This window comes from Pezoporus flaviventris, unplaced genomic scaffold (assembly GCF_033815535.1).
Source record: "Pezoporus flaviventris isolate CSIRO_AGI_PZ_B2104156 unplaced genomic scaffold, CSIRO_AGI_Pfla_v1 ptg000002l, whole genome shotgun sequence".
NCBI classification, from domain to species: domain Eukaryota; kingdom Metazoa; phylum Chordata; class Aves; order Psittaciformes; family Psittacidae; genus Pezoporus; species Pezoporus flaviventris.
In genome coordinates this window covers 87,055,436-87,067,479 of record NW_026892550.1, presented here as the reverse complement: position 1 = coordinate 87,067,479, position 12,044 = coordinate 87,055,436, and the positions used below count along the sequence as shown (strand labels likewise).

General features: G+C 37.7%; 1 protein-coding gene across 2 annotated transcripts in view; it reads right to left on the bottom strand.

Moving 5' to 3' along the window:
• The window catches only part of BRAF (B-Raf proto-oncogene, serine/threonine kinase), an 84,707-nt gene that overhangs the window by 20,269 nt on the left and 52,394 nt on the right, over nt 1–12,044 (bottom strand). Inside the window, exons 8-14 of one of the 2 annotated variants that reach the window (XM_061444901.1) lie at nt 9,906–10,065; nt 8,315–8,351; nt 6,806–6,925; nt 4,007–4,143; nt 3,214–3,331; nt 2,445–2,529; nt 1,053–1,229 (exon numbers count right to left, since the gene is read on the bottom strand). In XM_061444901.1, coding sequence (XP_061300885.1) covers nt 1,053–1,229; nt 2,445–2,529; nt 3,214–3,331; nt 4,007–4,143; nt 6,806–6,925; nt 8,315–8,351; nt 9,906–10,065 — 834 coding nt within the window. The remainder of the gene's footprint in view (nt 1–1,052; nt 1,230–2,444; nt 2,530–3,213; nt 3,332–4,006; nt 4,144–6,805; nt 6,926–8,314; nt 8,352–9,905; nt 10,066–12,044) is intronic. The other variant, XM_061444900.1, reaches the window with a different exon arrangement.

Genomic DNA, 12,044 nt, shown 5'->3' with positions numbered 1-12,044 from the left:
TGCTGTCTGCCTTCTAGCATGGGACTGGGAAAAAAGATCCCTTGATTGCAGACTGGATAAATAAATTGCAGTGAACACAGAGAAGAGTACTTGCCTCACAGCATAGATATAGCCTCAATTAGGCAACTAGCCTTCTGTGACTCTTCGTTTAGTTAATGAGATTGGCACAAACTTGTTGGAAAAGCCCCAGTTTATGTCTCTGATTTGAATTACACTCACAAACCAGCTTCTGCATTTCTACTGCCTACAAAGGGAGCCTGGGAAGATGAGCAGGCTAGCAGAAGACTCAGGCTGGCTGCTGCAAACACCTCCCCATCTCTTGATTAAAAACATAATAGAATACTTCGTAGAAAAAAAATGGCCTGATGAACTGCAATCATCATAGTGGTTTTCCAGATGGAGGGCAATTTCTCTGGTCTTACATCATTTCCTGATTTTGGCACACAATATTGGGCTAGTTTTGTACATTCTAACTCAACTCACTTGCCCTCCTATAAGAATAAGGATTATGTACAGTGCTTAGAACAAAATATGTATGTTTTTTTCAAATGCTGAAATCTATTATCTACAGAGTTACAATACTTAACAGCAGAAAAGAAAAAATTGATTCTTTTTGCTATCAGGGCTGTCTGCTTTCTGTGCTATCTTATAGGATTACATCCTATTGTTCACAGGGTGTTTCTTTTTAAAGTATGTTTTACCTCCTACCATAAGACTATCTGCACTGTCAAGACCAATCATAAAGCTTGGAACATGAATATCTGCTCCAAAGATTGAAAGGTTAACTGAACTAAAATTATCTTTATTCTCCTATTTAAGACTATATTTCCTTCATGATTCGTAATTCCCTATGTTCAAAAAAACCAGAACACAGTCTATTTAACTAATAAAAATAATAAGCACTTCACCAAACACTCCGATCATCAAGGCAGGACCCTGGGCTTGGCTAAGCGAGTAGTTAGTTGGCCTTCTTTGCCAATGTCAGTCAGTGTGAAGGGAGTAAGTAAACATTGCCCCAACACTTACTTGCAAACAAGTAATACAATACTTACTCCATGCCTTGTGCAGTCTGTCGTGCAATATCAATTAGTTTGATCATTTCAAATTTGGTCTCAATGATGTGCAGATGGTGATATAAGCTGGACCCCTCACACCATTGTGTAACTATAGCCAACTGGGGTTTTGTTGAATAACCCATGAAAAGCAGGATATTCACATGTCGTGTTTTCCTGTTGAAATAGGAAAAAAAAAAAAGGTCAGGAGGAAGTCAGACGGATCAGGTAATAAGGATAAAGTCAGGCAGATCTATCAATATCTAAATACATATTTCCAAACAGAAATCGTTGGGTCAAGCTCTACTAAGATAACAGGGTAACTTGTTGCTAGATTCAGTGTAATGAATTATTCCAGCAGTCAGCCTTTCTGACAATGACACAGAAAGCTATTCCAGGGTAAGTGCTGCTTCTGCAAGCGACCCAACTCAAAAGATGCTGTTACCACTAGGTCCCCATGGGACAGCAACAGTTTGCAGACAGGTCTGCTTTTGTGTAACTCCAGTCCAGCTAGGAGATGTTGCTTCCCATTAGGAGGACATCCAAAATGGAATTCTATTCTCAGAGGCTTCCAGGAAGGACAACGCTTATCAACACACCCCAGAAAGCCTCTACTTCCAAACTATGAGCTTAGATTTGTTTCAGACATAACATTTCCTGGGGGAAAAAAGCTGATCATCTCCTGTTCGCCATGTAGCTTATTGGGGATAGTCCTCCAGCACATGTGCCTGGCTCAGCCTCCTTTCTATTTTATTTCTTGAACTGATTTATGCTTGAGACTGCTCAAGACTGTCCTTAGATACTGATGGTCATCCCCAATAAATATTCTATTGTATCGTACTGATGGATCCTTTTAAGAAATGAACCCAAGATAAAGACTTCCTCTGAGAAAGTACAAATAGTACACAGGAGAAAAGGATATCACAAAGTGATTTTTGAGAAATACATTTAAAAAAAACCCCAAAACTCAAAAGAGAAGTCAATGCTACTGAACATAAACTATTAAACAATGAATAACAGGGGCAGCAGTTAGCTCAAAACAATTAGTCATGCTCTCCTTCAGTCTCAAAATATGGATGAGAGGAAAGGAAGGCCTACAATTCACACTAAGGCTTGACAGTGCCCTGGGATAGTACAATAGCTAAAACCAGTCCTGTCTTGAGTATTTGGACATGCACATATTCACAACATAGGTGTATAGACAAACGTGCAGGGGAAAGAAGAACTAGCAGTACATACAGAGAAATATTTTTAAATGGCAAGCTACAGTTTTTGCCCAAACTATTATCATGGAGGAAAAAGACCAATGTGTTTTAATGGAGATCAAAAATTCAGTAATTAATGAAGTCTGAATCTACACACATTATTTTATGCCATTAAAAGTATTCTTACCTGAGCACTCCTACTTCATTTTTGAAAGCCTGTAACTGTTGAGGTGTGGGTGCCGTAACATTCAACATTTTCACTGCCACATCACCTTAAAGATAGCAAGTTTTAATAAGTGTCATTGATAAATATTGCTCAATTGAGAAAATCTATATAGAGCATCAATAATACTGAGATACCCTATTTTCTAGTTTTTGTGAAATAACCCACTACAATATTAAGGTAAGTACATATGCTGTAAAATGTATAAACACTATTCCTAGTTTACTCTGAGAAATTCTCACCAAGTCAAAGCTTTGTAAATACACATTTAAAATCATTCATCAAGATGGATACTTTAGTCTTTCTAGTAACTGTGTTTCATCTTGACCCTAATAATTAATTAATTCAGAAGAACATGCAAGTGTTGAGCTTTTAAACAGTCTGAAGTTCTAACATTACCTATACACTTACTAATTTCAAAGTCATCTTTATGGCTCTTCAATGAACTCTCTCCAGTATGTCCATGTCTCTCTTACTGAGGAGCCCAGAACTCGGACCAGCACTCCAGATGTCACCTCACCAGTACTGAGAGGAAGGATGAACTCCCTCGACCTGCTGGCAGTGCTTTGCTAATGCAGCCCAGGATATCATCAGCCTTCTTTGTGGCACGGGCACACTGCTGGACCATGTTTAACTTGATGGCCACCAGAATCCCCAGGTGCTTTTCTGTGAAGCTGCCTTCCAGCAGGAACTGTTACTTGCTTAAAAACTGCTTGCCATGACGGCCACATACCATGCCATTTTCCTTTGTAGACTGTTCCAAATGATCCAGATCCTATCCTTTGCCCAACTGTGATCTGTCCATCTGGTATCTCCCAATCATCACTTGAATCCCGTCGACCAAGAGTTTTCTTTATAGATAGATATAAAAAATAAGAAGGAAGAAAGCAAGGGCATTAACATCTGTGAAACCAGTTCCTTTGTTAAAGACTTAGTATAAGCATTTTGTATCTCTAAAGTCTTAAAAAGAACTTTCTTTTTTCAGATACCACATTTGACTTTTCAAGCCAAGCATACACAAAACCTCAGCATGCAGGTATACTAAATTATTACCTGGCATGAAATATTTGTCATAGGTTTCTGGCTGTGTTAAAACCAGTAAATGTTAAGAAACTCAAACTCAAAAAGAAAGTGTCAATTATAATGGTAAATTGTGAATTAAAAAAAAAAATATGCAGACATTTTAATGTGTTACTAGATTTGAAAATTACCAGAGAACTTTTAAAGTTCATGAATCATGGTGGGAAAAGTTAAGCTGTTACTTGAAGGCAAACTGGCATTATAATACAAAACACACCAAGACATTTGGGTGCAATGGAGTAACAGTGAGTATAGCCAGTTATTTTATATATCAGTCCCACAATTTCAATATTCCATTACATATCAGTTTAAAGCCCTTGATCATTACCACACTCATCTTCCAAATAATTCAGAAGGCTTTGACATAAGAGTGAGAGGAACATGGTTGTGTAGTATTTCTACAGAATGAATATACTACAAAGGAAAACAGCTCATCTCTCCCTTACCATTCTATTTCTGTCTTCTGAGGATGAGGATGATTTCCTTTCCCGCTGGGGTCCTGGTGATTTCTGTAACGCTTTCACATTGGTGAGTGACCCAGGCAAAGAGGCAGGAGGTGTTGCAGACAAACCTGCAGCTGAACCTAAATTTCAGAAACAGGATAATTTTATCTATAAGAAGCCAGCTTATTGATACTAGGTGCAAGAACTGAGTTTAAGATGCAGTCTCTCCAAACATCAATGTAAATGTCACAAGGAAACAAACATATACTAGAAATATTCTCCTATTATTAGATTAGTGATCAAGTCTTAGATTTCAGGAAAAGTCTGTATCAGATATCCCTGTTTACCAGATAGTCCCCAGTCTCTTGTTCATGAACTACCAGAAGGACAACGTCTTTTTAAATAGAGGAGAAAAAAAATAAAACAACCCCTCAAAAATGCATTTTTTTAATTCCACCAGTTTCTTTGTGAAGAAAAGTAATAGCAATTTAGTTAGCAGCAGCTACCTCTCAGATTTCTTGTAGCTAACCTTTTAGGGACCCACTAAATAGCTGAAATGCTGTACTTTGGAATCAAAATAGACTAAATGCAAAAAAAAAAAAAAATTAAATGTTTTCTAGCTGAGTCTCCAAGTGCCACCTGAAAAACCATTTGGCTGTTTTAAAGCTATCTGTTAGCAGAGTGCTCTTTTTAAAAAGTAAATCATAGAAAGGATTAAAAAAGAACAAGTACTTTAGTTAGCTATTTGTAGCATATTCTATTAAATACAAAAAAGAACAGTACATCTGTAGCCAACATGTTATCTAAACAAATCTATGCAGGAAAATGTCACCAGCAGAGCTGTGTTTCAGAGCCCCAGTGGCTCTTTACAAATAGAGCCCTTCAACTAGATACTGCTTTTTAAAATACACCCTAATTATTCGTAACAAGGTTATGGTGACCCTCCCAATGTGAAGGATATAAAACAGGGTCAACTGTTAATTAAATTCATGCTGCTCTGCAAAACAATTTATGTCACTGTACCAGACCTCCAACATTCCAATGCTTTCTCTCACATCAGTGTTCTGGGAAGTGGTAGAACACAGTACTCCTCAAATTCCTTCAGCAGCAACCTTTTTACCAAAAAAGTGTCTCCTAATGCCAACTTGGGCTCAAAATCTGATTTTATGACTGTTGCTCAAGTTCAGTCACTCAGTGCGTGCTAATTTATCAGGCTACATATATCCGTCACTGCCTGTCCTCAGACCTAAAATCTATACATTTAGAAGTGGAAGCACAAAATAATGACATACTGACACATCAAAAAGGGGACGCAACATCCATAAACCTTGTCCCATATACTGAAGCAACAATAATGATGCATAGTGGGCATCCTAACTACATATTACAAGGAGCTGGAAACCAGTCACCTGAAGGATGGACTTCTGTTCATATTCATGTTATGGTCATTATACTGTCATATATTTATTATATTGTCTGAAATCACATATATATAGAATTAAATATTCCCAGAACATGACCTATTTTCCAAAAGTTTACTGGGTTACACTTTCTCTGCAATAGCAAAGCTCTACTAGAGTGTGTTTTCTTTAGAGGTAACTAAATTCTCCTATTTCACCAATACCACTAGCACAATATTCACCCTTCACCAAAAATGCTTACAGCACATGGCAGAACATTACAGTTAATCTGTTCATAATAATACCAGATGGCCTGTTTTCCAAGTTATTAGAGTAGGATACTTCAGATAATATTAGACTTAAGTCATTAGCTTGGACTCTGAAGCTGTACATAACACATTCCATTCTGTAGCCAGTTTGCTTGTTGGGAACACCTGTCTTCTTACACATACCGGAAGAACTTTACAAGTTCATAAGGTGAACTGCTCTTGATATATTCTGAAACAAAAGTCTTTGAAACAGCCAAGATGGTAGCGTTTAAAAACGATACTACATGCACTGAACTATCCATTCCTACATGTATACATATAGACACAAATATTTACAGTTCATGCTATTACTCAACAGGTGGTTTCTCCAGCATATGCAATCCCACAGAGTTTTAGGGGATTTTGTGCAATACAACAGATCCATTGACAGCTTTAGGCCTGAATTACCTCCAGAGTCAATGATGTGAAAATGGAAGAGTCTTATTTTACATGGTACAGGACACAAAACAAATACTGTTTCACTGGAAGTTTACTAAATAAAAAGTGCATGGTCTAAACCATCTAGGGCCCCAATGTGGTATCAAGAGCACATTCACAAAGTGAAGTATTTGTTGAAAGCTGGCATGCACATTATTTGAAAAGCTTGAGACCTAACAAGATATCAATGGAAATGTTTGTAATTCACATCTGATTTCCTAGATTGCTTTTCAAGACAAATAATATTAAATATAGAAAACTGTTAAAGCACTGAACTGACTTAAACTGAACAGTCAAGGAAATTCTAAGTTAAGGACATCACTTTGTCTTTAAAATCACTGCAATGCAATCTAAGGACCTCTGTTTAGTAAAGTTATGCTGAGGTCCACATAAAAACCTCAACTATGAAATTCCTTGCCCTTGAAGATTTAAGTCAGACTTCATTTATAGTCATTTTGAAGCGTGTAAAGGTGAAAGTGGGTATGTGTGAAAAGCACATTCAAAGCAATCCAGCCAGGCCAAGCAAAAAAAAAAAACAGAGGTGTTTTGATAAACTCACACACTTACATACACACAGTGTGAGGGTGAGGCACAAACAGCATCTGTGGTTTTACTTATTTTGTTTGGGTGAAAACAAGAAAGAAGAGCCCAACTACCTCTGAACACTGGGCCAGGCTCAAAATCAAACACTATTTCACTGGGGACAGAATGAAGGAGGGGACTGGGAGTCCGGGATTGGTATTTCCGAAGACAGCGCATCAGCTGGTTCAAAGGGGCTGTTAGAGAGAAAGAGACGGGCAGGCAGAGACAGAAAGACAGACACATAGAAGAAATGAAAGAAGTCACGGGAAATAACTAGGATGCTTTGACTCCTATGCATAGATTGCTTCTGTACTTCGAAGGGATGAAAAAAAAGTCAATTACTAATAACACTGTTACAGGACTGGGAAGAGCCAATTGTTCTCAGATGCCAAGCAGACAGTTTATGATCAGAAGTTAAAATCAACATGATAGCACAACATTTAAATGTTGGACAAAATGGGCAAAACTGTGGAGTGCCACACCTACTGACACATACAAAAATAGCTAAATCTGGCAACTTTAAATTAGTAGGCTTGCAGGTATAAAGGAAATTTCTTTTTAAAGAGCATTCTATTGCTGGCATAAGAAAAAATAGCTCCATCAAACACAACACAGTAGGTAGGTGCTGTCCTACTAACTACCAGATTTGGATGGGAGACACAAAGTCAGTAATAGCCCACAGTATAAAACCTTAATGATCACAATAGAGTGCACTAACATAATTCAGACTTTACTCATGGCTGAAGCAAGTTATGAGTTGACTGTGTTAATGATTTGGAGTTAAAAAAGCTGTCATATGCCAGCCCGACTATTTTTTTATTGCTACATTATTATTATATTCATAGGAATAAACATCGCACACAAGAGGACCTTAACAGCCAGTGAGAGAAATGACTTAACAGGCCTGTGCATAACACATGAAGAAAAAGAAATCTTTCGGCAGTAGTTCTGACTTTACGGCGAATCAGGGTTGTGTGTTACTGAAGAAAACATAAAAAGACCTGGCTTTAGTGTAAGGTCCTAACAACCTGGTTCCAAGAGTAGCACAGGCATGCAGTACAGCAAAGCAGCATCTTCAGCAGGGGTAGAGGGGGAGAAGAACTGGAGTTATTTCACGCTGCTTTAGGATGCAGCAGCTCGTATGGAAGGTCCATCTACCACGTTGATGGTTTTCTATGAAAACCTCTGTTGTTTCCATGGGTGGAAAGGTAACAACAGGCATAAAAACACCTTTGAGAGTTGGGAAGTTGCAGCATGTCTGTGTGCAGCCATGTGAGTGAATGAGTGTGTGTGTAAGAGAGCAAAAAAGTGATGGTGCAAGGTAATTTTAAAACTAAAAAACTAGATACCACTTCAAAACTTTTTCTCCTTCCGTCTCCCCCACTCCCAAAATGACCAGCAAATGACTCGAACCTTTGTCAGACATATATTAAGTTCATGGACAAGCAAATGCAAATTCATTTTTTGTCCTAATCATATTTTCCTTTGTGCCTGTGTTTTGTTGAAGGAAGTAGAACAAAAAGAAGGGATGGAGGAGTTGTGTAATTAAATATAGCACAGTAGCTAGTTTAAACACTACTTACCTCCCTCTCCTCGTAAACCCTGGTCTCTTATCAAGTCCTATAAATAATAATAAAGAAAGTGTGTTTAATTTAGGTATTATTTTTTCATTTACATTCCAGAATCAATTGAGACTGATCAAATTGAGAATTCATAACCTCGTATGTTGCATATGAAATGTTATTTCCCACCATGGCTTACTAACAGCAGCAACTCCAAAGAACTATTTATAACAACTACTATACGTTTCAAAATTAGTTGCTTTAAAACAGCATCTCTCAGTAGTAAAGCGAAACGTACAGCTCCCAAAATAGACGCTGACAAGAAGATATTGATTTAAACACTCAGCTGGCCAAAACACAAAGAAATATTGAACCAAGCGTTCTCGTTAGTGTTTGTGGCACAAACTATTTGAACTGTCATATCAGGAGCTGGGACACCAATTTCCAACGTGCATCAGTCAAATTTTTCTGCTTCATTTTTTTCTTATAACAAATCACCTCATTTGCATAGCCAGGCGCACACTGTTCTCAGAAATGATTAACTGCAAAATGTTTCCTTCACTTGCAATCCAGTGAACTGAGAGCAAGCAAACTACACTACAGATTTTCTAAAGAGAAGAAGAAAATACTAGCAGTTTCCCTCCTTATTTCAATTTCATCAGCAAGCTTTTTTTTTTTTTTGGTTACACAAATATTTTTTTCCCTTATACACCTGCACTGCTGCTGAAAGCACTGGTCCTGCCTCTCAGATGCACCACTGCCATATACCATATACAAATGTCTACGCGACCACATTCTTAACACTCAACTAGCATTTCACTTATCACTCAGCTCATATGCAAAACATTTTGGGCCTCAGTGTCTAGGCAGACTTCAAGACTGCTCACCTGACAAATGACTAATTTCTAGAGAATAGGCTTAAGGCCCATACGAGCTAAATACAGTGCCAAAATTAAAGAGAGGTTGTTGTGACCAATATTTTGAAAGGTCTAAGCTGGCCTTATACCTAATATCAACCATTAGTATAATTTATGATTCATTGTCCAGAAATTTCAAAAATGTGGCAAATAAATTAATTGTAACAGCTTCTGAACACTCCAAAAGAACTCTCAGAACAATATATACTGAGCTTTTGAAAGACTAAGGAACATTCTGTAAATTTGAACTCAGCCTGCTGCAATGCTTTAATATTCTTCAATGCCAGAAATATTACTGAACTACAAATAATAAAAATCCTTATTCTGTGTATAAAGAAATATGCCTAACATACAGAATGGTTTGCAAGAGTGGTTACTGGCTTTCATATTCTTAACAGTAGGGTATAGCTAGCAGTATGAGCCTTGGGACTAATGACAAAAATTAGCAGCGGTTTGTGACAGAATGCTTCTTTGAATGAAAGGACAGGACTGTCAGAAGACAGTTTCTGCTCCTGGAGGATGAGTTATTTGGGTTCTTACAGCTCTCAATGGCAAAAATATCTTACATGGGATCTATTAGATTCTGACAGACTGCTAAGGATTAGCTTAATGTACACATGGTAAATTTCACACACTGGTAGTCATAAGGGAAACATCAAATCTACTATTCCTATTCAACCATTATCAATACTTACATCAATATTGACTGGCTCGATTGTATTGATGTGAACATTGGGAGCTGAAGAGGATCGGTCACGTTGCCCAAATTGATTCCGATGGTCTTCATCTGCTGGTCGGAGGGGCTGTGGGATTGGAATGGATTTTGAAGGAGAAGGACTAGGGAGAATTGGTGGTCTGAGAAACAAAGTCAAGGAAAAAGAGGATTTAGGTCTACAAATGGCTTCAAATACTGCATAGTGGGTGTGGTAAGTCCTTTTCAACTATAATAATACATACATTAAAAAAAACTCTGATCTAAAGACCTACATAAAACAATTTATAATGAACAATCTTGCAACAACTCTCTAAAAAAACTACCTCATTAGTCAGATGTGTTCAGAGTTAAAACAAAATGAAAACCCACTACCATGCCATACCAAATGAATAATAATAAAGCCTGATCTGAAAAATGCATGTAGCCCAACGTGCACTGCAGAAAGCAAGATACTCTGCAGTTTCCTCACTTGAGACTTAATGCAGTTAACTCTTTAATGGCAACCTACTGAGAACTAAAAGCACTTAACATCTCACATCAGTATTACTGTCAGAAGATGTCACAAATTGTACGGATGAGATCATTGTTCAATGAAGAAAGACTGAGAATTACATACTGGTTACTGAAAATAACTGATTAATATTATGGCCAGTGTAACACAAATTATTGATACTAAAAATAAACAGATCACCCCTTAACCTCAACCCCTTAATATAACTTTGGTGCAAAATTTCAAATGTCATTTAGTGCTACAGTTAGGCAACAGAATAGTTTTGCCTTGAAAAATTAGCATTCAGACTATACAGACAAGCTTTCTGAAGAAATGTAAATGCTGCTGGTCATAAAGTCTTTAATTTATGGTATCATGAATCGTATATTTAAAAGACAAACATCTGAACTCTTGCTTTTTCATTTGTATGAATGTAATTTCTTTGGTTATCCACTTATTCTGTCAAAGTACAATATATCAGCATTTAGCTCTTACTCAAGTCAAGGGCAGCCACTAGTAAGTCTAATTTAACAGATTTAAGGCAAAAGGTCAATCAGAAACATTTGCCACCTTTGGCAGTGAAAACTTTATGTTAAAACATACATGATACTTGACAAGGTTTTTAGAACTGACAGAAAACACAGCTTGTGAGAGAGGAGTAGCATCCTCCAGGTACTCAATTACTCATGGGTTAGTTACCATGCGCACAAAGGCTATGCCCACAGGGAGAAGCTTCAGAAATAAGCCACAGAGCAGCATACAGCAGCAACAGGTCCTGGTGCCGCCTCCTGTAAATGAACGCTCCTTGGCCCCTCCGAAGAGGGCACCTAACATTTTCAACAGTCTCTCTTCATATTTTCTCAGAAACAGGTCTGCCTTAAAGACTATTACCCTACCTTTCATTGAGGAGTTTACAGATTGGCACTGGTCCCAGAACTCAGTGCTATCTGTATCCTAAGCGTCTGTCATCTTTTCCTTCCTGGCCAAAAGTCTCACAATTGAGAACAGCAAAACAGAGCGCTTTCGAATTCAAGTAACAATATAGTAACTCTCATAATAAAATACTTAAATTATGTTTTAAGTGGGGCACAGGAAGGGGGGGTTGTCCCTGCTAAACTTAAAAATAAAAAATTACCTATTGTTACATGACAATATAAACATTGGGAAGACACGGGGAAGCAATGAGCTAAAACTGCCAATAGACACATCTCTGAGAAAAGACCTTAAACAGCCCGGCATTTCAGAAGATGCTCAGAATTTCAGAGACGTTTTTAAACGCAGGTGATGTACATATACATAAGCTTTCATCCACTGCTAACAAGTGTCTTTGGGTAATTTTCTACTGTAGATAAGGAATTTTTTAACTCCTAGACGTTTTTGTAGGAAATCATGCATCTGGAATCCACCTAAGGAGATGGGACACTGCACAGATACAAGTGCAGCACTTGGTTGACGTTCTAATGCACTGCATTTACATGCAAAGGCAGGCATGTCAGGTGCTGCACAGAAAGATTTAAAGCTTAAAAATGTCTCAGCCAGGCTAGTACTGTCACTGTGATAGCTAACGCCTGCTCAAACTTCATGAGAATTCTCAGTAAGAATGGAATGAAGGGCAATATGTAACCACAG